The 25,262-nt window shown below is 44.2% G+C and overlaps 1 protein-coding gene across 7 annotated transcripts in view; it reads right to left on the bottom strand.

Annotated features, from left to right (window-relative positions):
* Positions 1-25,262, bottom strand: part of Zcchc17 (zinc finger CCHC-type containing 17) — a 52,387-nt gene that overhangs the window by 17,672 nt on the left and 9,453 nt on the right. For 4 of the 7 annotated variants that reach the window (XR_008213657.1, XM_052716069.1, XM_052716075.1 and 1 more), the window contains 3 exons: positions 19,776-19,833; positions 4,977-5,077; positions 3,558-3,649 (listed from right to left, as the gene is read on the bottom strand). Coding sequence is in view for 6 of the 7 variants with exons in the window: in XM_052716069.1 (XP_052572029.1) it covers positions 3,558-3,649; positions 4,977-5,077; positions 19,776-19,833 (251 nt within the window). In the remaining variant the exon portion in view is untranslated. The remainder of the gene's footprint in view (positions 1-3,557; positions 3,650-4,976; positions 5,078-19,775; positions 19,834-25,262) is intronic. The other 3 variants (XM_052716073.1, XM_052716072.1, XM_052716071.1) reach the window with 2 other exon arrangements.

Raw genomic sequence — 25,262 nt, 5'->3', positions numbered from 1 at the left:
AATAAGAAAGAAAGAAAGAACCCTAGACATTGGGCACTACAGGAGGCAAGGAGGGTAAGGCAGGCACCTGTGCTCATGAGCCATACACATTCTTTCAACAGAAAAAGTGTGTCAGTCTCAGTCCTGGGAAAAGCAAAGAGGCACTTAAAATAATGACCATAAGTAGCTATCTACACTAAGTGTTTATGATAGACTTGCCATTAAATGGCTACCTGCTAATAAGACCTTTCTTCAATGATTCGGTCATTTTTTATTACATTTACTGTGTGAGCACACAGTGCATGTGTAGAGGGCAGAGGGCAATTTGCAGGAGACAGTTCTTCCTTCCCCAGCTGGGTCTCAGTAGTCCTTTACCCACTGGGCCATCTCGACAGCCCTTATTCTGTTATTTCTGAGATATGTCTCATTATTTCTGTTTTATAGAAAGAAAAAAAAAAGCTGAGTTTATCAAGATTAAGAATCTGTGACAGGCCTTTGATCCCAGCACTCAGGAGGCAGAGGCTGGCAGATCTCTGTGAGTTCGAGACCAGCCTGGTCTACGGAGTGAGTTCCAGGACAGGCAGGGTGGTTACACAGAGAAACTGTGTCTCAAAAAACCAAAGGAAAAAAAGAATCTGTAATAGATCTGCCTGATGTCACTTGGCTCAGGTGGGTGGAAGCTACCCACAGGCCAGTCTGGGTCCTCAAGGCCTGGGCTGGCTGAAGACATTTACGGGCTCTTAACTGCTAAGCCATCTCTCCAATCCCCAGGAATTAACAGCTTTTTTTTTTTTTTTTTTTTTTTGGTTTTTCAAGACAGGGTTTCTCGCGCCTTTCCTGGATCTCGCTCTGTAGACCAGGCTGGCCTCGAACTCACAAAGATCCATCTGGCTCTGCCTCCCAAGTGCTGGGATTAAAGGCATGCGCCACTACCGCCCGGCGAATTCACAGCTTTTTAACCAGTCTGAAAAGCACAGGATTCTTTGACAAAAGGTATTATACTGCAATCAGTAAATGCCAAACTTTAGCATTTCTGAGTTGAGTTATAGGAGATTACCACTATAACTGACAAGTGTTTTTACGAATAAGCAGACCTCCTACAAATACATCAATATTTAGAGCTAAACTACAGAAATATGAAAGGCTTAGTCTCACAGTGGCTAGAGACACTGTGGTTAGCAGGGTATGTGCTTTAACTCTGGGTCCTACACCAAAGCATCTGGCCCATAAATCTGCTACATAATCACAGTTACTCATCTCCAGCTACAATCTAAAAATACGAAAGGAAACAGGAGACCATGCTTAACTCACAGGTTAGTGTAAGAATCAGAGGCACTGAAGTATACCTGCCCTGTGTCTGCTACACAGTATCTTCTCAATAAACACTACCTCCCTTCTTGTCAGATAAATGCCTTTGTAGCTGAAGCAAATTTTCTCAGAACTATAAACATAAGAGCTTCAAATTTTTTTTTTCTGCAAAAAAGATCTCATTCAAATTATATTCATTACTCTTTGTGGGTATGTTCCCAAGCCAGGTTCTCAATATGCAGCCCAGAAAGGCCTCAAGCTCACTATGTAGCTCAGGCTAGCCTTTAACTTCATATCCTCCTGCCTTAGTCTCCCAAATACACTGGGATTATAGGAATGTGCCACCACATCTAGTTTATTTATTAATCAATGTTGTTGTTGCCAGAGAGAAAGAGCATGATGTTTAACATCAAAAATCAATGAATAATAGCATGGTTAACCTGAAGATAAATGTATGATTTAGTTGACTTGCCTGAAACACTGGAAATAGTTAATAATCCCCTCAAGGGATTGTGTGTGTGTGTGTGTGTGTGTGTGTGTGTGTGTGTGTGTGTGTGTGTGTGTACAACTTTATGGAGTTGGGTCTCTCCTTCGATCTTTACACAGGTTTCAAGGACTGAACTCAGACTGGCAGGTTTACACAGCAAGTGCCTTTACCTAATGAGCCATTATAACCACCACCACCACCACCTCCACCACGCAAGGGGTCTCAAAGATTATGCAACCTTGGGACAGAAATTCAATGAGGAGGCAGGAGTGGTGGCACAGTCTTCAATACCAGCACCTGGGAGGCAGAGGCAGGAGAATCTCTGAGAGTTAGAAGTCTACCCTGGTGTACACAGTGAGTTCCAGAACAGCTATGGCTTATGTTGAGAGACCCTATCTCAACAACAAATCAATAAGGGAAGAGGGTAATTAAGAGCAGTTTCCCTGGAATTGAAACATTCCCTCTTGGGGTGGGGTAGGAGGCTCATGAGACTCAGAGGTAATATCCTTCTGTTCAGATGTCTGGGAAAGCTGAAAGGTACAAGATTCTCAAAGACCCCTCCCCAGCTTTACAGAGACAGCGAACAGCTGCTGAAGAGGAGGTTCTGGCTAGCAGAGCTGGGGAGGAAATCCGCAGACCCAGGAAGCTGAGAGCACCAGGGTTACATTTCAGTTGCGCTGTCACCAGGGCTGGGGTGGGCTTTGCAGCACCGTGGCTGCTTTGAAGCCACCCCTGTCCCTAGAGGGGAGTCCTCACCCACACTCCTGTTTGTGATCCCAGAAAAACTTGCTGGTTCAGTCAGACTCAGACGCAGGCATTACTCTGGTCTGCTGTGGACTCCCTTCCTGGGTGGCATTGCATTGGTGCGTGGCATCTCCCCAGAAAAGTCTCTCACACAACAGAGGGCCTACCAGGAAAAAGTATTTCAGCCAGGCATGGTGGTGCACGCCTTTAACTCAGCACTTGAGAGGCGGTGGATCTCCCTAAGTTCAAGGCCAGCCTGGTCTACATAACAAGTAGCAGGCTAGCAAGGGTTCATAGAGACCCGTCTCAAAAAACAAACACCTTTTCCCCTCAAACAAAACAAAACAAAAGCACTTGCCATAGAAGCCTGAGGCCCTGAGTTTTACCCCCAACGCCAGGCCTGAATGGTAGAGGGAGAGAACTGCTCCCACAAGTTCTCCTGACCCCACACATGCCCCCCAATAAATAAATGAATGTAAATTTTTTACAGAAAGAAACTCAATAAAGGATCTGAGTCAGATAGCCTGTTTCCTGTATCCTGTATCAGACATCACTTAGATCAAGAGAAAACCTTCCATGCTGAAGGGAAATGGAGGGCTCTCAGATGAGGAAGGAGGGTGCTGTGTTCCAAGACAGGAAGGAGTCCCCACAGTCTCTACCTTTCTTCAGAGCCAATGCAGACATCACAGAGGCGAGGCAAGTGCTCTGGACTGAAGGAGAGCAGAAAGAAAGAAGGAGGGGAAGGGGACAAACTACTGCCGAGACGCTCCAGCGCTAGAACGGTGTGTGATCATTCCATCGCCACACAGCAGGCTGTGTGGAATAAATATGTGCACTGAGCTTCAGGCCACCCAGGCTGCACAGTGAGACCCTGCCTCAAAACAGACAAGAAGCGCACTTCACACCTAGAAAAGCCCGAGGTCATCAGTGCTGCAGTCCTCATTAATATCACAGCCTACAAAGGGTAGCAGGCCCAATCTCTTCTAATTTACGCAAGCTGTACTTGTGAGATTTCAGCTCTTCCGAACCCTTTACCTACTCAATGATAACGTTGTTGGGATCGAGGTCTTTCCCAGTTCCTTGGTTGACAACTTTCATGGAGAGGGACACTTTTATTCTATCATTTTTCATCTGAAAAAGACAAAAGAAGAGTCACCAAAACCCTTGTGTGTGTGTGTGTGTGTGTGTGTGTGTGTGTCGGGGTGTTCATGTGGGTGCATGTTGTGTACAGAGGCCAAAGATCAACCTGAGGGGCATCCCTCTGGAACCTCTACCTTGTTTTCTTTTTTGAGAACCAGAGCTCACCCATTCAGCCAGGCTGGCTGACCAGCAAGTCTCCAGGATCCTCCTATCTGCACCTCCTCAGCACTGGGATTATAGGAGTGCACCACCACACACCTAGCTTGGGTGCTAGTGCAACTGAACTCAGGTCTTCATGTCTACATGGTAAACATTTACCAACCAAGCTATGTTGCCAAGCCTCCAAACCCCTTAAGTACCTGACTACCTACCGATTTGTAATACTTCAGAGTCAAGCTTGTAACCATCACTACAAACATCAAATAGACTAAGTACTAAGTTAAGAACACTGGCAGTACAAAGAGGTAGAAAGGGCACACTTAATGGAAGAAGAGATATAGGAAACGACCTTCATTCATCCCTATCTTGGAAGTGAAACAGGCCAGGGGCCAGTGAGATGGCTCATTGGGTTAAAGGTAACTGCTGCCAAGCCTAATGGTATGAGTCTAATTCTCAGGATCCACATGGGGTGGGGGTGGGGGGGCATGACTCCAGCAAACTGTTCTCTGATCTCCACATAGACTGTGGCCTGCATGTGGGAATAGGCAGACAGACAGCAGATACACACACACACCCCTGCCTCAGCCGCTCGAATGCTAAAATTACAAGGGTATGCCACCATACTCAGCTCTGGTTCAGTCCTGTAGCTACAAAAGCTAACATATTGAAAGCACTCACACGGGTTTTCAGCTTTTTGCTAACTCCAGGGCTTTCTGCCTGCCATTCCCTGGTAGAGCAGAGAGCATGCATTCCCATGCCTGCACTGCCCATTCCACTAGACGGTGCCACATGCTAGGAAAAACGACTGGGAGCTGTGTCCTTTCCATCCTGCCTCAAGCCGGAGTGCACCCGACAAACACTCTCTGCAGCTACAGGGGAGATGAAACCCCTCCTTTGGTTCTTCTCCTTCTGAACCTCAGGAGGAGACTTTTACGAACACCCACCCCTACCACACTTCTTCTATACCTCAGGTTATTTCTCCTAAATCTGCAGGACAGACAACCAGAAGATTCAAACTCAAGACAGATGACTGGGACAAGATTTAAAAATAAGAATGTCAGCCACCATGAACATTTACACACTCGATGTCATAGAATTCCAATCAAACCTTAGCTTTTTATTACCCTTTTAAACCACATGAAGTTACAGGAAACTTTACCTCTCGGCCAATAAGCTTCACCCACACTTTGTCTCCAACATCTACTATTTCAGAAGGCTTGTCCACTCGACAGGATGACATGTGAGTTCGATGGACCAGACCTGGGCACAAGAAAGAAATAAACATTTATACTCTGAATGCATGGATAGGAAAAGATAGGAGCTGGAGAATATAGGGGAAAATTTAAATTTTCAATGAAAATATTATATAGATTAATAACTACAAACTAAAACAATTTAATCTAAGCAGTCAACCAACATTGTTTAAATTATTTTACTTTATGTGTATGGGTGTTTTGCCTGCACATATCTGTACACCATGTGTGTGCCTAGTGCCCCAAAAGAACAAAAGAGGGTGCTGGATCTCCTGGAACTGGAGTTAGAGACAGCTGTGTGCTGCCATGTGGATGCTAGGAATCAAACTCTGGTCTTCTGGAAGAACAGCCAGTGTTCTAATCACTGAGCTGTCTCTCTAGCCCTAATAAATGACTGAATAACTGCTTGGCTGGGGTACAGCTCAACGGTAGAACATGTACATAGTATGCACTAGGCTGGGGATTCAACTCCTAGCACCAAAAAATAGAAAAAAAAGTAAATGAAACACTATAGTGTTATAAATATATAATAAAACAAAAGCAACCACATAAATACAGTGCTGAATGTTATATGATATTTTGATTGTGTTCTGACAAATAAAGTTTGTTTGGAGTGAGAGGCCACTAGCTGACCTAAATTAACCATAGAGGTTTGGAAGACTGTAGACAGAGAGACAGGAAGTAGCAAAGTGGGGGGAACAGAGGAACGGAAGATGCAGGAAGCAACTGGCAGCTGCTCCCTTTTCTCTGATCTTCCAGGTTCTTACCCTGTTATTTGACTTCTGGTTTTTTATTGATAAAGATTAATTAGATTAACACTTCATCTGGAGCCCAAATGTGGGGCTGTTTAGCATCCCTTGTGGGAGAAATTTCCATTAATATCTTTTAATGGACTGAGAATTATTATAAGTAGGCACCATGAAGGAAAATTTTTCTCTATCTTATTCTTCCAAAAGTAAAAAAGTGAAAATAAAAAAACAGTCTTTTAAATCAATCACTATAATAGACCATCCTTTAGGTAAGGGAATTCCAGGCTGTAAAGAGCCCATTGGCTGAATCACCTTATTAACAGCTCTTAGATCTGTTACCATTCTCCATTTTCCAGATTTCTTTTTAATAACAAAAATGGGAGAATTCCAAGGACTGGTTGATTCTTCAATATGTTGAGCATTTAGCTGCTCCTGTATCAGCTGTTCTAATGTCTGTAATTTTATGATGTCAAAGGCCATTGTTCTACCCAGACAAGTTTGTCAGTTGACCATTTTAAAGGTAAGGCTGTTGGTGCCTTTGGGAGCTCAGCAGCTGTTGTGCCCTGCTATGTATACCCTGAATGGTTGGTGACTGTTCTTTACAATACCTTTCAATATTTTTCGCAAAAACATATGTTAGTTTATAGTTTGTTTCTGAGATTGGAAGAATGTTAATCTGGGTAGTCCATTGCTTTAACAAATCACGTCCCCATAAATTCATTGCTATGTTAGCCATATATGGCTTTAATTTTTCTCTCTGTCCTTCTGACCCTATACATTCAACCCATCTCATGAGTTTTATTTTCTGTGATATTGGGGATTGACCCAAGCCTCCTGCATGGTAGACAGGCATTCTACCACTGAGCTACATTCCCAAGTCCCTCAAAGATTTATTTTTAATTATGTGTATGTGTGTCTACATGCCAGTGTGCCTATATGTGTGTCTATATAGGAGGTGCTCACAGAGGCCAGAAGAAGGCATCAGATCCCCTGGCGCGGGAGTTACAGGCAGGTGTAAGCAACACAGTATGGGCACTGGGAAACAAACCTAGATCCTCGGCAAAGCAGCAACTGCTCTTAACTGCTGAGCCATCTTTTCAGCCCCATTCATACAGTGTAGATAGAAATTCAAGTTGGTAAAATTCTTTAAAAGACATAAAGATGTTATGCCGGGCGGTGGTGGCGCACGCCTTTAATCCCAGCACTTGGGAGGCAGAGCCAGGCGGATCTCTGTGAGTTCGAGGCCAGCCTGGGCTACCAAGTGAGTTCCAGGAAAGGCGCAAAGCTACACAGAGAAACCCTGTCTCGAAAAACCAAAAAAAAAAAAGACATAAAGATGTTACACCTTTGACTTTATCCTTTGGTGGTGTTTATCTTTATCCTTCTAGGACTTTGCATACGCTGGGCAAATGCTTCTACCACTGGCCAACGTATTTACACCTTTGACAGAAGACTATCATTGGAGTTGCTCCCAAAGAAAAAATCAGAACAGGTAAAACACCAGTGGGCAAAAACAGCTGAGGTATCATTATCTATAAAGTTAAAAATGTAAGAATTGAGCAGGGAGATGGTGGTGTAAGTCTTTAATCCCAGCACTCAGGAGGCAGAGGCAGGCGGATCCCAATGAGACGAGGCCAGCCTGGTCTACAAAGCAAGTTCCATGACAGCCAGGGCTACACAGAGAAACCCTGTCTTGAAAAAGGAAAAACAAAATACAAAACAAAACAACAATAACAACAAAAATTAAGAATTGGGGCTGGAAAAATGGATCAGCAGAGGTGGCTCAGTGGTTAAGAGCACTGGCTGCTCTTCCAGGGGACCCAGGTTCAATTCTCAGCATCCACATGGCGGCTCACAGCCTTCTATAACTCCAGTTTCAGAGGCTCTGATGACCTCACACAGACATATATGCAGGTAAACACCAATGCACATTAAATAAAAATAAATAAGCCGGGCGGTGGTGGCGCACGCCTTTAATCCCAGCACTCGGGAGGCAGAGCCAGGCGGATCTCTGTGAGTTCGAGGCCAGCCTGGGCTACCAAGTGAATTCCAGGAAAAGGCGCAAAGCTACACAGAGAAACCCTGTCTCGAAAAACCAAAAAAAAAAAAATAAAATAAAAAAATAAATAAATAAAAAAATAAATAAATAAAAGTACTTTTTGAAAAAAACTGGTCTCATCTGGGTGGTGGTGGCACACAACTTTGATCCCAGCATTCAGGAGGCAGAGGCAGAGGCAGAACTCATAATAGAACCCTGTGAATTCAAGTCCAGTATGATCTACAGAGTGAGTTCCAGGGCTGTTACACAAAGAAACCCTGTCTTTAAAAACCAAATAAATAAATAAATAATAGATTCTTAGAAAAAAAAAGTCTATGTAGCCAAGACTGGCCTTCTGACTCAACTATAGGTTAGTACTACACACCCTGGCAAAGTACTATTTTTAACATATTAAATTGACAATGATGTTTAGAAAACAATAACCAATATTGGTGAAAACAGAAAAATAAGAAACATCATTAAAGTAAGAATTAACATTTAGAAGTTACTTAACAATAACTACCAAAAAATGATAAACCACCTGGGAGGGGAGTAGCCCACGAATAGGAGTAGCACAAGAGTAGGAGTAGCTCAGGAGTAGGAGTATCCCAGGCGTAGGAGTAGCCCAGGAGTAGGAGTAGAACAAGAGTAGGAGTAGCCCAGGAGTAGGAGTAGCCCAGGAGTAGGAGTAGCACAAGAGTAGGAGTAGCCCAGGAGTAGGAGTAGCACAAGAGTAGGAGTAGCCCAGGAGTAGGAGTAGAACAAGAGTAGGAGTAGCACAAGAGTAGGAGTAGAACAAGAGTAGGAGTAGCCCAGGAGTAGGAGTAGCCCAGGAGTAGGAGTAGCCCAGGAGTAGGAGTAGCACAAGAGTAGGAGTAGCCCAGGAGTAGGAGTAGCACAAGAGTAGGAGTAGCCCAGGAGTAGGAGTAGCCCAGGAGTAGGAGTAGCCCAGGAGTAGGAGTAGCACAAGAGTAGGAGTAGCCCAGGAGTAGGAGTAGCCCAGGAGTAGGAGTAGAACAAGAGTAGGAGTAGCCCAGGAGTAGGAGTAGCACAAGAGTAGGAGTAGCCCAGGAGTAGGAGTAGAACAAGAGTAGGAGTAGAACAAGAGTAGGAGTAGCCCAGGAGTAGGAGTAGCCCAGGAGTAGGAGTAGCACAAGAGTAGGAGTAGCACAAGAGTAGGAGTAGCCCAGGAGTAGGAGTAGCCCAGGAGAAGGAGTAGAACAAGAGTAGGAGTAGCACAAGAGTAGGAGTAGCCCAGGAGTAGGAGTAGCCCAGAAGTAGGAGTAGCCTAGGAGTAGGAGCAGCCCAGGAGTAGTAGCAGCCCAGGAGTAGCCAGCATACTTGCCTAACATGTGTAAGGTCCTGAGTTTGATCTGAGCACCACAAAAATAAATTTAAGTAATTAAAATAGTTTTAACTTTGGTTGGGCATAGTGGTATACACCATTAATCCCAGCTCTTGAAAGGCAGAGACAAGTGGATCTCTGTGGGTTCAAGGCTGGCCTGATCTACATAGCAAGTTCCAGGACAGCCAAGGCTATATAGAGACTTGTCTCAAAACAGAAAGCACATCAATAACAACAAACTTTTTTTTTTTTTTTTTGGTTTTTCGAGACAGGGTTTCTCTGTGTAGCTTTGCACCTTTCCTGGAACTCGCTTTGTAGACCAGGCTGGCCTCGAACTCACAGGGATCCACCTGCCTCTGCCTCCCAAGTGCTGGGATTAAAGGCGTGCGCCACCACCGCCCCGGCAACAACCAACTTTTTAAAATTATTCTTCTATTATATGTGTACACGTAAGTGCAGGTGCCTGCAGAGGCTGGGATGTTGGAGCTCTGGAGCTGGATGTACAGGTGGTTGAGAAACACCTGATGTTCTGGGAATTGAACTTGGATCATCTGGGAAAGCAGTCCATGCTCTTAACCGCCAAGCCATCTCTTCAGTCCCTTAAAATAATTTTAAAATATCCCTCTCCTGACTGTTGAAGGTGAATTCCTCTAACAACTTTCTTTCCATATGCCAAGGTAATCCCCAGATGTGGCACAAAACAGAGTCTAGTCAATCACAGTCCTGTATCTTCCTGACCATAGAAATTGGTTAGTTCAAGGAGAGACAAAGAAACCACCAACATCCATCATCTTTCTCAAAAACATTTCTAGTAACTACAAAAAAAAGCTGTCAATACCCATCTTGACCAGCAGGTGGCATGAGTCTGTCAGAGGAAAGTAAAGAGGATCATAGATGAAGAGACAGGGCCTAGGGGTATAAACTGAGCTAAATCAGGTCTGGTGGCACTCATCTGTAATCCAAGCACCTGGGAGAGGTCAGAGCTGAGGCCAGCCTGGGCTATGTATAGAGACCCTTTCTTTAAAAGCAAAACAAAACACAAGCACCAGATACATCTGATACTAACCAAGGATGAGACTAGAAGTCCCCAGCAATACTGGCCAAAAACGTGTGTCTGCTGCCTTGTACCAGGAGTTCTGGCTAACAGTCTCACTATAACCACTTCTAGGAAACTGACCTAAGAAAACAATCAATTTGGATTGTGCTGTGCTCCCAGGCTGACTTTTGACCATGAAGCAGACTCATCTACTTCCCTGAGTCCCGAGGAGCTGGGGCTACAGGTGCATGCTGCCATGCCACACATCCAGAGAGGGGGGTTTAGAAGCAACCTAAAACCCAACACAAACTCAGCAATTATGTCAACCTTGGGCAGTCGCTAGGAGAGCCAGCCACATGCCAGTGATTCATTGGGAAGTAAATCTGTCTAGTACTGTGCACATCTAGCATTTTCCACGGTAAGAACAGTACAATACAAAATTATAGGACTACAAATGCTTGAAATGTTAAGGAATTGCCCAAAATGCTAACAACGAGGATAGTATCTCTGAGAGCTAGTTATGTGTCAACTTAACACCAGCTAGAGTCAGTTTGGAAGAGAAACCCTCAACTGAGAAAATGTCCACACCAGACTGACCTATGGATCCAGGCAGGTGGTCCTGGATGCTATAAGAAAGCAGGCTGAGCACGCCATGAGGAGCAAGCCAGTAAGCAACACTTATCCACAGCTTCAGTTTCAGTCCTGGCCTCCAGGTTCCTGCCTTGATTTCCTTCTGTGATGGAATATGACCTGAGAGTTGTAAACTGAAATAAATCCTTTCCTGGCAGGGTGGTGGTGGCGCATGCCTTTAATCCCAGCACTCGAGAGGCAGAGGGTAGGTGGATCTTGGAGTTTGAGGACAGCCTGTCTGCAAAGCAAGTTCAGACAGCCAGACCTACACAGAGAGAAACCCTGTCTCAAAAAACCAAAAATCACTGGGCCGAGGTGATGCATGCCTTTAATCCCAGCACTCGAGAGGCAGAGCCAGGTGGATCTCTGTGAGTTCAAAGCTAGCCTGGTCTACAGAGTGAGAGCCAGGACAAGCACCAAAACTACATGAAGAAACCCTGTCTCGAAAAAACAAACAAACAAACAAAACCCCCAAAACCAATGTCTTAGTTAGGGTTTCTATTGCTGGGAAGAGACACCATGACCATGGCAACTCAGTAGACCAGGCTGGCCTCGAACTCAGAGATCCACCCACCTCTGCCTCCTGAGTGCTGGGACTAAAGGCGTGAACCACCACTACCCGGCTGACCACAGCAACTCTTACAAAGGAAAACATTTAATCGTGGTGGCTCACTTACAGTTTCAGAGGTTAATGGACTACATTATCATCATGGATGAGACATGGTGGTCTGCAGGCAGACATGGTACTGGAACTGAGAGAGAGTCCTTACATCTTGACTCAGAAGCTACAAGAAGCAATCTGAGACACTGGGTGGTATCTTGAGCATATACAAGACCTCAAAGCCCACCTCCACAGTCACACACTTCCTTCAACAAGACCAAACCTACTCCAACAAGGCCACACCTCCTAATAGTGCCACTCCCTATGAGATTATGGGGGCCAATTACACTCAAATTACCACAACCAAAAACCAAAACAAAACAAAAAATCCTTTCCTCCTTAAGTTGCTTTTGTTTTGTTGAAGACAGTATTACAGATAAACTCTTTCACTAATTTTTTAAATATTTTATAATAAAGAAAATTTGGAGATTTACTTCTGGAGAAAATGAAAGTAAGTAATTATTTTGAGACATGACCTGGAAATTGTGTCTAAAATAATTGCCCTCTCTAGTAAATTGGGACTTTTTAGTTTTGTTTTGAGACAGGTTCTTGCTATTCAGACCAAGCTGGCCTCAAACTTGTGAGGCCTGCCTCCAACTCTAAGTGTACTTAGAAGCATGCATCACCTCATCTGGCTGCTGAAATTCAGCTCCCTCTCTCACAAACTTGGGTGCACACACATGAGTGTTTGTATATGCCTGAAATTCAATGTATTTATCCCTTCTGTTTAGGGCTTCTATCGGGAGCCACTGTTTTCTTTATCCATGGCCAATGGGTCACTTACATCTAAGATAACTGATTCTACAGCTATCTATCTCCAAAGTGCTTAATATGTAAATATATAGATATAACTGTTTTTAATTAGGTTATCATATACTCTCCAAAACAAGTAAAATTCATGCATCTTGGGTTTTATCCCCCAGCCATGATGATGGAATGATCAGTCTTGTCTAACAGTTTGAAAGGAAATTCAGATCCCTGAAGAAGAGGGAAACCTCACACTTAGGCAGTTTGGGTTACAATAGTCCTCTGGTTATTGAAATCTATTCCGTTTCTCTAAAGGAAATGAATGTGCCTAAGATACCCGACAGCACATTGTATTTCTTCCCTGAAGCTGAAGATGTACTTACTAGGAAGTCACAAGGAAACCCTGGCAAGTATACAGTTTGTCCTTCTCTCACCAAGCATTATTAACAGTCTTTTGATCAAGGATACCTTTGCCATTTCTGGCAGAATAAACAGTGAAAAACTGGAAACAGATTAAAATGATTACACTCACCCTCTGAAACTGTAGGCCCCAAATAAACTCTTTCTTCTACAAACTGTCTTGGTCATGGTGTCGTAGCACAGCAGAAGAAAAGTAGCCAGGATAGCTATGCAAGCTACATTTGTGTAAGAATACTTAGTGCCTGCAAGGCAACAAAACTGCCTATCAAAACACCTGTCAAAAGTATCCCCATCATTAACAATGTGAGACTGCAGTTATAGTTTAGGAACAAGGACAAGAAAAGATCTCACAGGTTCCTCACATATACTGTTTTTATCTTGTTTTAAGGCCCAGCCTTGCCTCAAACCTATAATCCTTATGCCTCTGTCCCCAGGATTGGGATTATAGAAGTGTGCCACCAATCTAGGCTTGTGATCCCCACCAATACTTTTGATTCAAAGTTGGTTGAATCCATGGACATAGAGCCCATGGATACAGGGTCAACTATAACAGAAATGGAATTTGAATGAGTCTGTCAATGCCCTTATAAAAACATGCCCCACCGGGCGGTGGTGGCACACGCCTTTAATCCCAGCACTCGGGAGGCAGAGCCAGGCGGATCTCTGTGAGTTCGAGGCCAGCCTGGGCTACCAAGTGAGTCCCAGGAAAGGTGCAAAGCTACACAGAGAAACCCTGTCTCGAAAAACCAAAAAAAAAAAAAAAAAAACAAAAAAAAAACCAAAAAAACATGCCCCATTTTCTATCCCTGAGACACATGATTCTTTGTACTAAAAAGCAGAAAGAGCAGGTTGCCTACAGGCAGTGGACTCATGTCGTTCGACCCGAGCAGATGCTGCAGAAGCAGACACAAAAGTGCTCTACTTTCTGCCCCGAGACTGAAGCCCAGGCCTTGTGCACACGAGGCAAGCACTACACCCCTGGGCTTTACTCTCCACTTCTGTGCCTGGATTTCTGACACGGAGCCACAAATGCCCAAAGGGCATATCAAATCCATCATCGTGTTCCATCAACCCAACATGACACTTAGACAGAATGAGTCCCAACTGAATGTCTGTCAGTAAAAGAAGAAAATAACATAACCCTGATACTTGGAAAGAGCTGGCTACTCAATCACCACATAAGAGAGTGAGCTTATTAACACCCCGTAGAATGTTCTCCCCATTGTTTCAGGCTCAATATTAATCTCTTTCACAACTTCAACTGTCTAGAAAGCAAGGTGAGATTGTCAATCCATGAGAGGATGGGCAAAATGCCAAAAAAACCCCAAAAAAAAACCAAAAAAAAAAAAACAAAATGAAAGCTCTCCTTTATCTTTATTCCTCTCTACAATTTTCTGTGAGTCATCTCCAGTGAATAGCATATGACAATAATACAAGCAGAGAAGTTAGTGCTTCATGCCCTTTATCTGTTGGGATCAGAAATATAGTCAAACATTTACGAACACTACATTGCAGGCAAAAATGGATGCAAGGATGAATGAAAAACAGTTCTGTCAATCAAATAACCAGAGTCTGAAATATGGACATCCTCCCCATTCCACAGACGAGGAAACTAAGAGGAAAATCCAAGTGATTTGCCCCAATCAAGAAACTAGTAAACGGCAGAGCTGGGACTGAACTCACGTGTTTACGCAGTAAGTCTTACTGACTGCCCACTCTATCTCGGACACCGCACTACACCCTGAGACAGGTGAATTCAAGGCAGTCTCCTTACTTCTTCACATGCTGCTTTAATTTGTTCCTACCTGCAGTTGTAAAGGGCTCCACTGCTTACCAGCAGCATAGCTATCTTACATTTAATTGTTCTAATAAAAAAGTCAGCAGCTACTGTATTGGGCTGCACAAACATGGTAAAATATAAAACATAAAGCCAAATGCAGTGGCCCACACCTGAAATCCCAGCACTCCTGCAGTGTGATGGGAGACAGAGACCTGGAAGCTCACACCAGCCTGGAGTATGCAGACAAGCAGAAATAAGAAACAGCGTAACGCCAGGTGGTGGTGGCGCACGCCTTTAATCCCAGCTCTCGGGAGGCAGAGGCAGGCGGATCTGTGTGAGTTTGAGGCCAGCCTGGTCTACAGAGCAAGTTCCAGGAAAGACGCAAAGCTACACAGAAAAACCCTGTCTCAAAAAACCAAAAAAAAAAAAACCAAAAAAAAAAAAAGAACTGCCTCCCCAAAATTGTCCTCTGACCTCCACATATACACCATGATACCCATGTATGCCAATAATAATAAAAACTAAAAATACATATTTGTGTAAATGTATGTGTGTATACATGTATGTCTGTGTGTATGTGTGCATATATGTATATGTGTGTGTGTGTGTCAGTGTGTGTATGTATGTCGATGTATGTATTATGAGAGTGTGTGTATGTGTGAGTGTGTATTGTTTTGGGCTTTGCCCTTGTTTCTAGCAAAGACTCCAAAAAACATGATTATCTGAGTAACAGTAATACCTTTTATTAGTTATAAGAAGCCCCCTTTGGTGTTTATGCCAATAAGGTGACATCTAGATAGTCTCTGGATGGGGATGGTCACAGGAAGAGTCAAGTGATTTGAGCACTGGAACATTCCACCCCATCCATCGAACTCCTGCCACCGGGAATGGAGGAGTGAGTGTGGAGGGCACCTCAGGACAACCGTGCAGAGACCTGAGTGGCTCTGGGGCTGGTGAGGAGTATGTAGTGCTGGGTGGACATTGAGAGTACACTGACACCTCCACCCCACTCTACTCAGACCTGTCCTGTGTCCCTTCCATCGTCTGTTCCTGAACTTCTCATCTCATCAGAAACCAGCAAAAGTAAGAAAACTGTTTTCCTGAGTTCTGTCAACTTGCACTGTGGTGTTTGGGGCGTTTGTTTATTTGTTTGTTTGAGACAGAGTCTTGCTGTGTAGCCTTGGCTGGCCTGGAACTCATTATGCAGATCAGGCAGACTCAGAGATCTGTCTGCCTCTGCCTCCTGAGTGGTACTGGAATTAAAAGTGTGCCTGACCATGCTCTGCTCAATAGTTTTTAAAAACAAGGTATCCAGTAGGCTAGGCTGGCCTCCAATTCATTATGTAGACAAGGCTGGCCCAAATTTCTGATTCCCCTGCCTTTATTTCCAATGTGCTGGAATTACAGGTGTACACCACACCTGGTCTACTCTAGTAAATTACCAAGCTTAAGGAGAGGGTCATGGAAACCTTCCAATTAGAACTGACTGGTTGTCTTTAGGGGCACCTGAGGGATGGCAATCTTGTGGGACAGAGCCCTTTAACAATGGGATCTGATATTAATTTGGGGTTGATAATGTCAGAAGTGAATTGAAAGTTGTTGGATATCTTGTTGGTGTCCAGAGAAATGAAAATCTGGTTTGTGTGAGAAAAACCAATGAGAACAGATCTTTAACATTACCACCAGCACATAAAGTTCTATTGAGTAACACCAGAGTGTGGTGATATTTTATTTGCGCTGAAATGTGGTGATATTTTATTTGTATGTTAATAAATAAAGTTTGCCTGGAGATCAGAGGAAATAGCAAGCCGTTTTAAGTAAACACAAAAGTCAGGCAGTGGTAGCACATGCCCTTAATCCGATCACTTGGCAGGCAGGGTCTCTGTGTGTTCAAGGCTATACTAGGAAACAGAGCCAAGTGTGGTGACACATGCCTTTAATCCAGTACCAACCACAGAAACCTGGAGGTCTGTACAGACAGGCAGTGACAAGGAAGTGAGGTAGATGGGTTAAGAGCCAATGAGAGGGCAGAACAGCAAGGCAATAAAAGCCTGGGTAGACAGGAAGTTGTGGCATTTTGGAAGTTACAGAGCTGGTGAGGTAATGTGGCTGGTAGCTATTCCTATTTCCCTGGTCTCTAAGGCTTTCACCCCTATATTTGGCTCTGTGTTTTTTATTTAATAAAACCACTTAGAAATTTGGCTACACCAGAGCCAAGGCTAGAGCAGATGGGTCAGTGGGGAAGGTGTTTGCCACCAAGCCTGATGCCCTGTGTTCAAAGCTGGACCCACATGGTAAAAAGAGAGAGCCCCCAGCTATACTCTGACCTCCACACAAATGCTATGGCATGTCCCCAAGCCACATTTGCATACAGAGAACAAACAAATGAATGTAAAAAAAGGAAAGACTAGTTTTGATCTAGATACCAAGAAGAGGTCTTCAACTCAATGGTGGTTAAAGAGAAAGTTATTCAAATTAGCATCTCCCTAAACTAAAGCTGTTACATTCAGACCACAGCGACCTCATTGCTCAGTTCTATCAAGGTGGGACCTAATGATATCTCACCTTGGAGAAGCTAGACACACTGTAGGGAGTCACTGCTCAAGTTATCCACCAAACCCACACGAGATGCTAGGATTACAGCTCACAATTCCCACCTAATTATTTGGCTCCCTGAACTCTCGCTGTGAATCTGCCACAGCTGTCAGACTGACAGATCCACTTGTAAGCTGTCAGCCACTATCACAGGCATTATCTGACAGGGAACAGACACAAGTGAGGTGAAAACTGACTGCTGAAAGGTAGCAGCTTTTCATCTCCACAAAGTCCCCAAAGTGTCACATAAGTGCCCACAGGAAATTGGCACTAGCAGCCATGGCAAGTACATTAACAAGAAAATCTGTCTTTAGGCAGAAAGAGGTGTGAATCCTAGAGGGTGGGGTGAGCACCACCTCACGAAGTCCCAGCCAGCATAAAACAAGGGACTTAATTACAGCTGCTGACTGCCAGCTTGAAGACCACTGGTAAGCCACTTAACGCGAAGATGAAATACACAGCACAGTGGTCTCCTCGGCTAACAGCGCAGCTTTATGAGCCACAGATCGACACAGCCTTCTGACAGAAAAAAATATAAAAGACTCCAAAAAGTGAAAAATCCCTCTCCTACGTCTCCCTCTCCGCAAGCCAACTACCCACAGGAGGGCACTGAGAGGAGTCTGTTCAATGGTCTTCCGAACACACACCATCCCTTCAAATACAGAGACATGGGTACATGCTCTTCAAAAGGGCAAGGGAGGGGCACGCCACACAAATACTCCACACCTGGTTTTCTGGTTTTTGTTTGTTTTTCCCGAGACAAGGTTTCTTTGTGTAGCTTTGTGCCTTTCCTGGAACTCAATCTGTAGACCAGGCTGGCCTCGAACTCACAGAGATCCGCCTGCCTCTGCCTCCCGAGTGCTGGGATTAAAGGCCTGTGCCACCACCGCCCGGCCACACCTGGTTTTTTAAATTCTTAGTAATTTAGATATCTTCTCATGTCAAAAATTGAGATCTGCCTTGTTTCATGTATTTTTTGTGGTTTGATTTTTTTTTTTTTTTTTTTTTTGGTTTTTGAGACAGGGTTTCTCTGTAGCTTTGGAGCCTGTCCTGGACTAGCTCTGTAGACCAGGCTGACCTCGAACTCACAGAGATCCACCTGCCTCTGCCTCCCGAGTGTTGGGATTACAGGCATGCGCCACCAGCGCCCGGCCTGTGGTTTGATTTTTTGAGACAGGGTCTCTCACTATGTAGCTTTGGATGGCCTGGAACTCACTCAGATTCCCCTGCCTGTGCTTCCTGAGTGCTAGGGTTAAAAGTGTATGCTACCATGTTTGGCTTTTAGTTTTAACTGGTTCATTTTATTACTTTTTTTCCGGTTTTTCTTTTCTTTTTGTTTTTTTCGAGACAGGGTTTCTCTGTGTAGCTTTGTGCCTTTCCTGGAACTTGCTCTGTAGACCAGGCTGGCCTCGAACTCACAAAGATCCGTCTGCCTCTGCCTCCTGAGTGCTGGGATTAAAGGTGTGCGCCACCACCACCCGGCTTTTTTCCGGTTTTTCAAGACAGGGTTTCTCTGTGTAGCCCTGGCTATCCTGGATCTGGCTTTGTAGACCAGGCTGGCCTCGAACTCACAGAGATCCGCCTGCCCCACCTCCCGAGTGCTGGGATTAAAGGCATGCACCACCACCACTCAGCACTTATTACATGCTTTTCCTAACTTTTATGTGTATGTGGGGGACACTCATGTGGAGGTCAGAGGACAACTGCAAGAGTCAGTTCTCTCTTTCTACCATGTGGGTTCAGGATATTGAGCTCAAGTCCCCCCGCTTGGTAGCAGGTGCCTTTACCCACTGAGCCATTTTACTGACCCTGATTTTGTTTCTGTGGCAGAGTCTTGTAGTCCCAGCTGGTCTCACACTCACTGAAATACTTGTCATAGACCCCCAGGAATTAAAGGCATGAGCTATGATGTACAGCTTTGATTCACAGATCCTAAAATTCATTTCTTTAGACCATGTGGTGCAGACTAGCTCCAGGTCAGTCCTCCTGCCTTAATCTCTCTTCTGTCGTCTGTGGGAACGTGCCACGGTACCTGGCGAGGCTCATTTTCTTTTCCTCATCAGGTGTCTATTCTGTCACTCTCTGCTGCATGCCCTGAGTCAGGGTCTCTCAACGAACAGGAAGCTTGCGGTTTAGGTCAGACTGAGTGGCCAGCGAGCTCTCGGGATCCACCGTCTCTGCCCTCCAATGCTGGGGTCACAAGAATGTATGCCATGCCTGGCTTTTTATGGGGGTTCTGGAGATTTGGGCTCAGTTCCTCAGGTTCTCAGTGCCATTTCCTTGGCTCCTTGTTGTTGTTGTTGTTTTGGTTTTAATTCTTGAGACAGTCTCAGAGACTATGCTGTCTTTGGCTGCCCTTTAACTTCTCGCATCCGTCCTTCCTTCCTGGGAGCTGAGATTACAAGCCAGGGCCACTAAATACCGCTAACATGCTTCTCCAGTCTTTCTTAGGAACAAACAGCATTTAGTGCTCAGTTAATAGAGGCTGGTAAGCCTCAGATCAAGGCACACACATAGTGCATATACACACATACTCGCAGGCAAACACTCATGCACATAAAACTCTTTATCCCTATTGCTACACTGAAACTAAAGCAAAATAAGCAACTATCTGAAAATTTTAAGTCTCATAGTGAGAACGTGGTAGGGCCCACAGTAGAATGAGCGCAATGGAAGTGCTGGATTCCCCGTTATGGGCTCCCACCTTGCTTCCGACAGCCTGGGATTTTGATAAAGGCTCCATAGTCTGTCACCATAGCAACCTATAAAGACAAAATAAAAAATCAATGTTGCACAACCGAGAACCAATCTTTCCTCCTCCTATATTCAACAGAGGATCTCAGGTAATGCAGGCTGGCCTCCAGCTCACTGTGTGGGCAAGGCTGAGCAGGAAGTTAAACGGCATTCTTTCCAGAGCCTTTCATCCCTCCACCTCAAGCAATCACTGTTTTGGCTTCATCACAACAAGACAAAAGGACTCAATAAGATGCTCACTTGCTCTGATGTTCACTAACATTTCAGTATTCACTACATACAAATACTTCAAAACACCCTCATGACTATACAGGGTTGATGTTGTCATTCACATGTGACAGATAATAAGCTGATGCATGGAGAGACTACCCAAGTCCAGAACTCCTGAGTAGCAGCCCTGGAAGCTGAACTCAGTCTAAATCACACAAGAGCTGTTCCTGGATCCTTCTCATGATAAAACTGTAAGGGCTAAAGGCAGTGTGACAGCTGTGATGTCTGACATCCTGGTTTCTCCTGGCATCGACTAGGAGTATGCATGGGAACATCCCATGTTGCAGGTGAGACAAGAGAGCAAGGGCTTTGCAGTGGAAAGTGTGGCTTCTAACTTTGCCATTTCCTACCTGTGGCCTAAACTCCATTTGTTTCCATTTGCTGCTCTAGGTAGCAAAAGATAAACATCGTGTGCCTGGCACCGGAGTCTAGCACATGCTGTACATTCAACAGTGTATCATTTTTGATAACTTATAATTCAAGACGATGAAGTACAGAGAGATTAGGGCTGGTAGAATCAAGCTAGGGGCAGAATTGGGGTCCCTGGAGCCGATTCTCCTGCTTCACCAAACATGAGCATTACTCACTTCAATATTAGATGGTATAAATTTTTTTAGAATTTCATTCCCCTCTTTATTTATCATTGTTTATTTCTTATATTTTTAGTGTTTTGTTTCAATACAGGGTCTTACACTGTAGCCCAGGCTGACCTGAAATTCATGGCAATCCCTGGGCTCAGACTCCCAAGTGCTGAGAATGTATGCACAAGCCACTATAACTGGCTTTCTGCATGTTGTTGTTGTGTTGAGCCATGGTCTCACTGTATAGTTCTGGCTGGCCTGGAACTCATTATGTAGATCAGACTGGCCTTAACTCAGAGATGTGCCTGTCTCTGCTTCCTGAGTGCTGGAATTAAAGACATTCACATTTAAAAAGAATGTTTTATTACTTTTATGTGTATGGTATAGATGTTTGTCTGCATGTATGTCTGTGTACTATGTGCTTGCAGAGCCCACAGAGGCCAGAAGCAAGTATTGGATCCTCTGGGACTGAAGTTACAGATGATTGTATGACACCATATGGGTGCTGGGAATCAAACCTGGGTCTTCTGGAAGAGTGGTTAAGAGTGCTCTTAACCACTGAGCCATCTCTTCAGCCTGATGCATTTTAAAAAAAACACTTACTTAGTGTTATGCATACACACACATGTGCCATAGTATGTGTGTATGGAAGTCAGAGGACAGCTCACAGAAGCCAGTTTTCTCCTCCCATCAGTTAATTTTAGGGCTCAAACCTAGGTGGTCAGGCTTGGTGGCAAGTGCCATAACCATTGCATTATCTTGCTGGCCCCTCTCTACTCATTTTTAAATGGGGACATAGGAACAGAATGCCTGAACTAATTCTCTAAGACACACCATGAAGGGATGGTTATAACCCTCAAGTTCTGTACTCCTGAGGTGTACAGACGGACAAGCTATGAGAAAGTAGGATCAAAAAGTCCCAAAACAAAACCAAAAGCAAACAAGCAAACAAAAAATAGTACAATTATCAGATCATGACAAGGTGGAGCCAGAAGGGCTTTAAGAAAGATATTTAAGGGGCTGGAGAGATGGCCCAGTGTTTAAGAGCAGCTGTTGTTCCCAGCACCCACACAGTGGATGACAACCATCTGTAACTCCAGTTCCTGGAGATCCAGTGCCCTCTTCAGGCCTCCAATGGCACTGCATGCCTGTGGTACATGCACATGCAAACAAAACACCCTCACACATAAAATAAATATAAATATTTTTAAAAAGGAAGATTTTAGACATTAGCTGGTCCATCCATGCACAGTGGTGCACACCTGCAGATCTAACATGAGGATATGGGGAAAAGGGAACTAGGTATGAGGCAGGAAGATTGCCATGAGTCCAAGTGTATGGGCAGAGTGAAATTCTATCTCAAAAACAAAACAATGAAGACATTAGCTGGTCCAATCCTGTCATTTTTCAAATGAGAGGAGTGAGGACCAGAGATAAAAAGTAATTAACCAAGTTCACAAAACAATTTGTTCTATGTGAAAATGGTCCCCAATGAAGAAGTAGTTCCCTCTTTAAAAAAACAATTTACATTCACTTATTTTAGAAATGAGTGTTTTGCCTGATGTATATGCCTGGTGCCCAGACAGGTCAAAGAAGGACACTGGATCACCTGGAACTGGAGTTACAGATGACTATGTGCCACCATGTAGGTACCAGAAAAAAACCTGTGTGACCTCTGTAAGAGCAGCATGTGTTCTTAACCGCTGGGCCATTTTTCCAGCCCCAAGACTTTCTATTTTTAATAAAAATAAAAGCAAATGTTTTCCTTCTGTCTCACCTAGAGCACTTTGATTGACATTTGCTCTAGGATTCCAAAAGACAGGTTGAGCAGTCTCACACTGTATGACATTATTAAGGAGCACAGTTATCTGAAAAACTTAACAGCAGCATCTGGAAGTTAGAGCCCAAACCACCTTGCTGCTGTAAATTAAAGCAAAATAACTTCTCAATCCTGAAGTTCCTGGGTCACATTATCGTCTTTAGAGGTAATAACAGACCTTAATTTTGCCTCTCCCAAAAGGAAAGGGTAATGTGCTTCAGAATAGACGCATTCAACCCTCCAGTAAGGAAAAGGTATTCCAGCACCAGGTGTTTCCATTCCTGTCTCCTAGGGTGCACTCAGAGTTGAAATGAACAGGATGGCACCTGCCATAGATGAGCATACAGTCTTCCTGGGCTCTCAAGAATAGTCACTCAAATGACCCAGGAGGTAGAAGGGGAAAATTCAGTAATTATCTCAACTGAAACTCAGGCCTTGGGTAAAATTAATTTCCATCTTTGGATAAGAGCCTCCATTGGCCTTGAAACTTGTTCTCTTCATAATGTAAATGATGAACCTGAGGCTCAGAGTTCCTGGTCCAAAGTTAGAGAGTAGCACATCCAGGCACAGAACAGACATTTTTTAAACTTTACTCCAGTGATATTTCTACCTCACCAACACTAATTACTTGCAAGCATGTCTTTGTCTGTGGCAAGTCTAAGACAAACCCTAGCCCCCACTGCTATCCTTACACCCCCACCATGTTTAATAGATACTGGCAGCGAGATCTCAGAGGACGAGAAGCAAGTGGATACTGGCTTCTCATCTATTCAGTCTGCACACTGCTACCATCCCTGCTAAGCCTATAAAGAGATGAATCCTAGTTTCTTCAAGGACAATCGTCCTACCAGCTGGAGGCACAGTCATATTCCAATATTTATACAGCAGCTATGTATGCTAGGTACCACGCCAGAGTATGGAATAAAAACAGCTTTTAAAATACAGATGCCTAACCTGTTTTTGAAAGAATATGGGTTGCCAAGATAAATCACTACAAGCAGTTAGTGAAGTAAAACTATTAATGTGATAAATGTTACAACAGAAGCATGCAAACACCCTGATCTACCATCTACCTACTGTTGCACTCACTTAAAACAATCTCTCATGCAGCTTCCAGTTCCTCCATATGTTTCAGTGCAATTGTAAAACCCCAGCTAGAACTTGGCAGAGAGCAGACTTAGATTTAGGACCGGAGTTTCATCGTTCATTAATCAGTGGGTGGTTACTTAGCTTCTGAGAAGAGTCTACTTAGTCTCTAAAAGGAGTTAGTTTTACGGAGATATTTATAACACAGACTGTGTGTGTGTGTATGTGTGCACGCTAACACACTTCAAGAGTTCGATCCTTTTTTTTTAATTTGTTTGTTTGCTTACTTATTTGTTTTTAGATAGGGTCTGACTGTGTAGCTTACTACGTACACCAGACTGGCCTTGAAATCAGAGTTGAGGCTGCCTCTACCTCCCAAATGCTGGATGAAAGGTTGAGAAACTACACCTGGCCATTGTTTTCAATCTTAATGTAACTGGTTCTCCATGTAAATATTAGCTGATAAACTCACTCTGTAGACAGGTTGACCTCAAACTCAGAGATCCACCTGCTCCTGCCTCCCCGGGTAAAGGTGTGTACTACCACGCCTGGCTTGTTTTCTCTTTTAATTGGTTTGTTCAAGACAGACTCTCACTTTGTAGCCCAGACTGGCTTGAACAGGATTGGATTCCCTTGCCTGCACTTCTCAAGGGCCAGGATTACAGGCATGCATAAGTCTGTCTGGATAACATGTCCTCTTATGCCACGTGTTGCTGAAAAAGCAATCAGAACTATGATGTTCTTCAGCGCTCTGGAGGAAAGGGAAAGGAATCGCAAGTTCACAAGTTCCCAGCTGGCCCGGGTTCCACAGTGATGTCTAGACTGTCTAGTCTAATGTCAACACAGCACAAGCTGCAGTTATTTGGGAAGAAAATGCCCCCACCAGACTGGCCTATGGGGCATTTTCTTGATTAATGATTGATATGGGAGGGCCCATCTCACTGTGGATGGTGCCACCCCTGGGCAGGTGGTCCTGAGTTGTTTAAGAAAGCAGGTTAAGCAAGGCATGGGAAGCAAGGCAAAAGCAGGGTCTTTCCCTGCCTCTGCTTCAGTTCCTATTTCCAGGTTCCTACCTTGAGTTTCTGTCCTGACTTCTCTTATGAACTGTAATGTGGAAGGTAAGTAAAAGAAACTCTCTCCTCCCCAGGTTGCTTTTGGTCATGGTGTTTATCAAAGCAACAGAAATCCTACGAGACAGAGACCAACCTAGGATACCCAGTGGAGCCCCTGTCTCACAAACAAACAAACAAACAGACAAACAGCAGTTAGGTGTGGTGATGACACACGCCTTTAGTCCCAGCACCCAGGAGACAGAGACAGGTGCATCTCTGTGAATTAACAAACAGCGGTTAGGTGTGGTGGTGGCACACGCCTTTAGTCCCAGCACCCAGGAGACAGAGACAGGCGCATGTCTGTGAATTTGAGGCCAGCCTGGTCTACGGAGTGAGTTCTAGGCTAGCCAGGACTACAAAGTGAGACCCTGCCTCAAAACAATTATTTTTTTGAAAAGCTGTGAAGTTCTCTCTTCCCTCAGACCATCCTTCTTAATGGCAACACATAAAAAACACATATTAGGCCAAGTGTAGTAATTCATGCTTGTAATTCCAACATGTGGAAGGCTGATACAGGAGGACTGCTGTGAGTTGAGGCCAAGGCTTGACTACAAAATAAGTTTGGGACC

Source organism: Peromyscus californicus, unplaced genomic scaffold, assembly GCF_007827085.1.
Source record: "Peromyscus californicus insignis strain IS unplaced genomic scaffold, ASM782708v3 Scaffold_5__1_contigs__length_169319896, whole genome shotgun sequence".
NCBI classification, from domain to species: domain Eukaryota; kingdom Metazoa; phylum Chordata; class Mammalia; order Rodentia; family Cricetidae; genus Peromyscus; species Peromyscus californicus.
The sequence above is the reverse complement of the archived record's forward strand: the minus strand, read 5'-3'. Positions and strand labels throughout refer to the sequence as shown.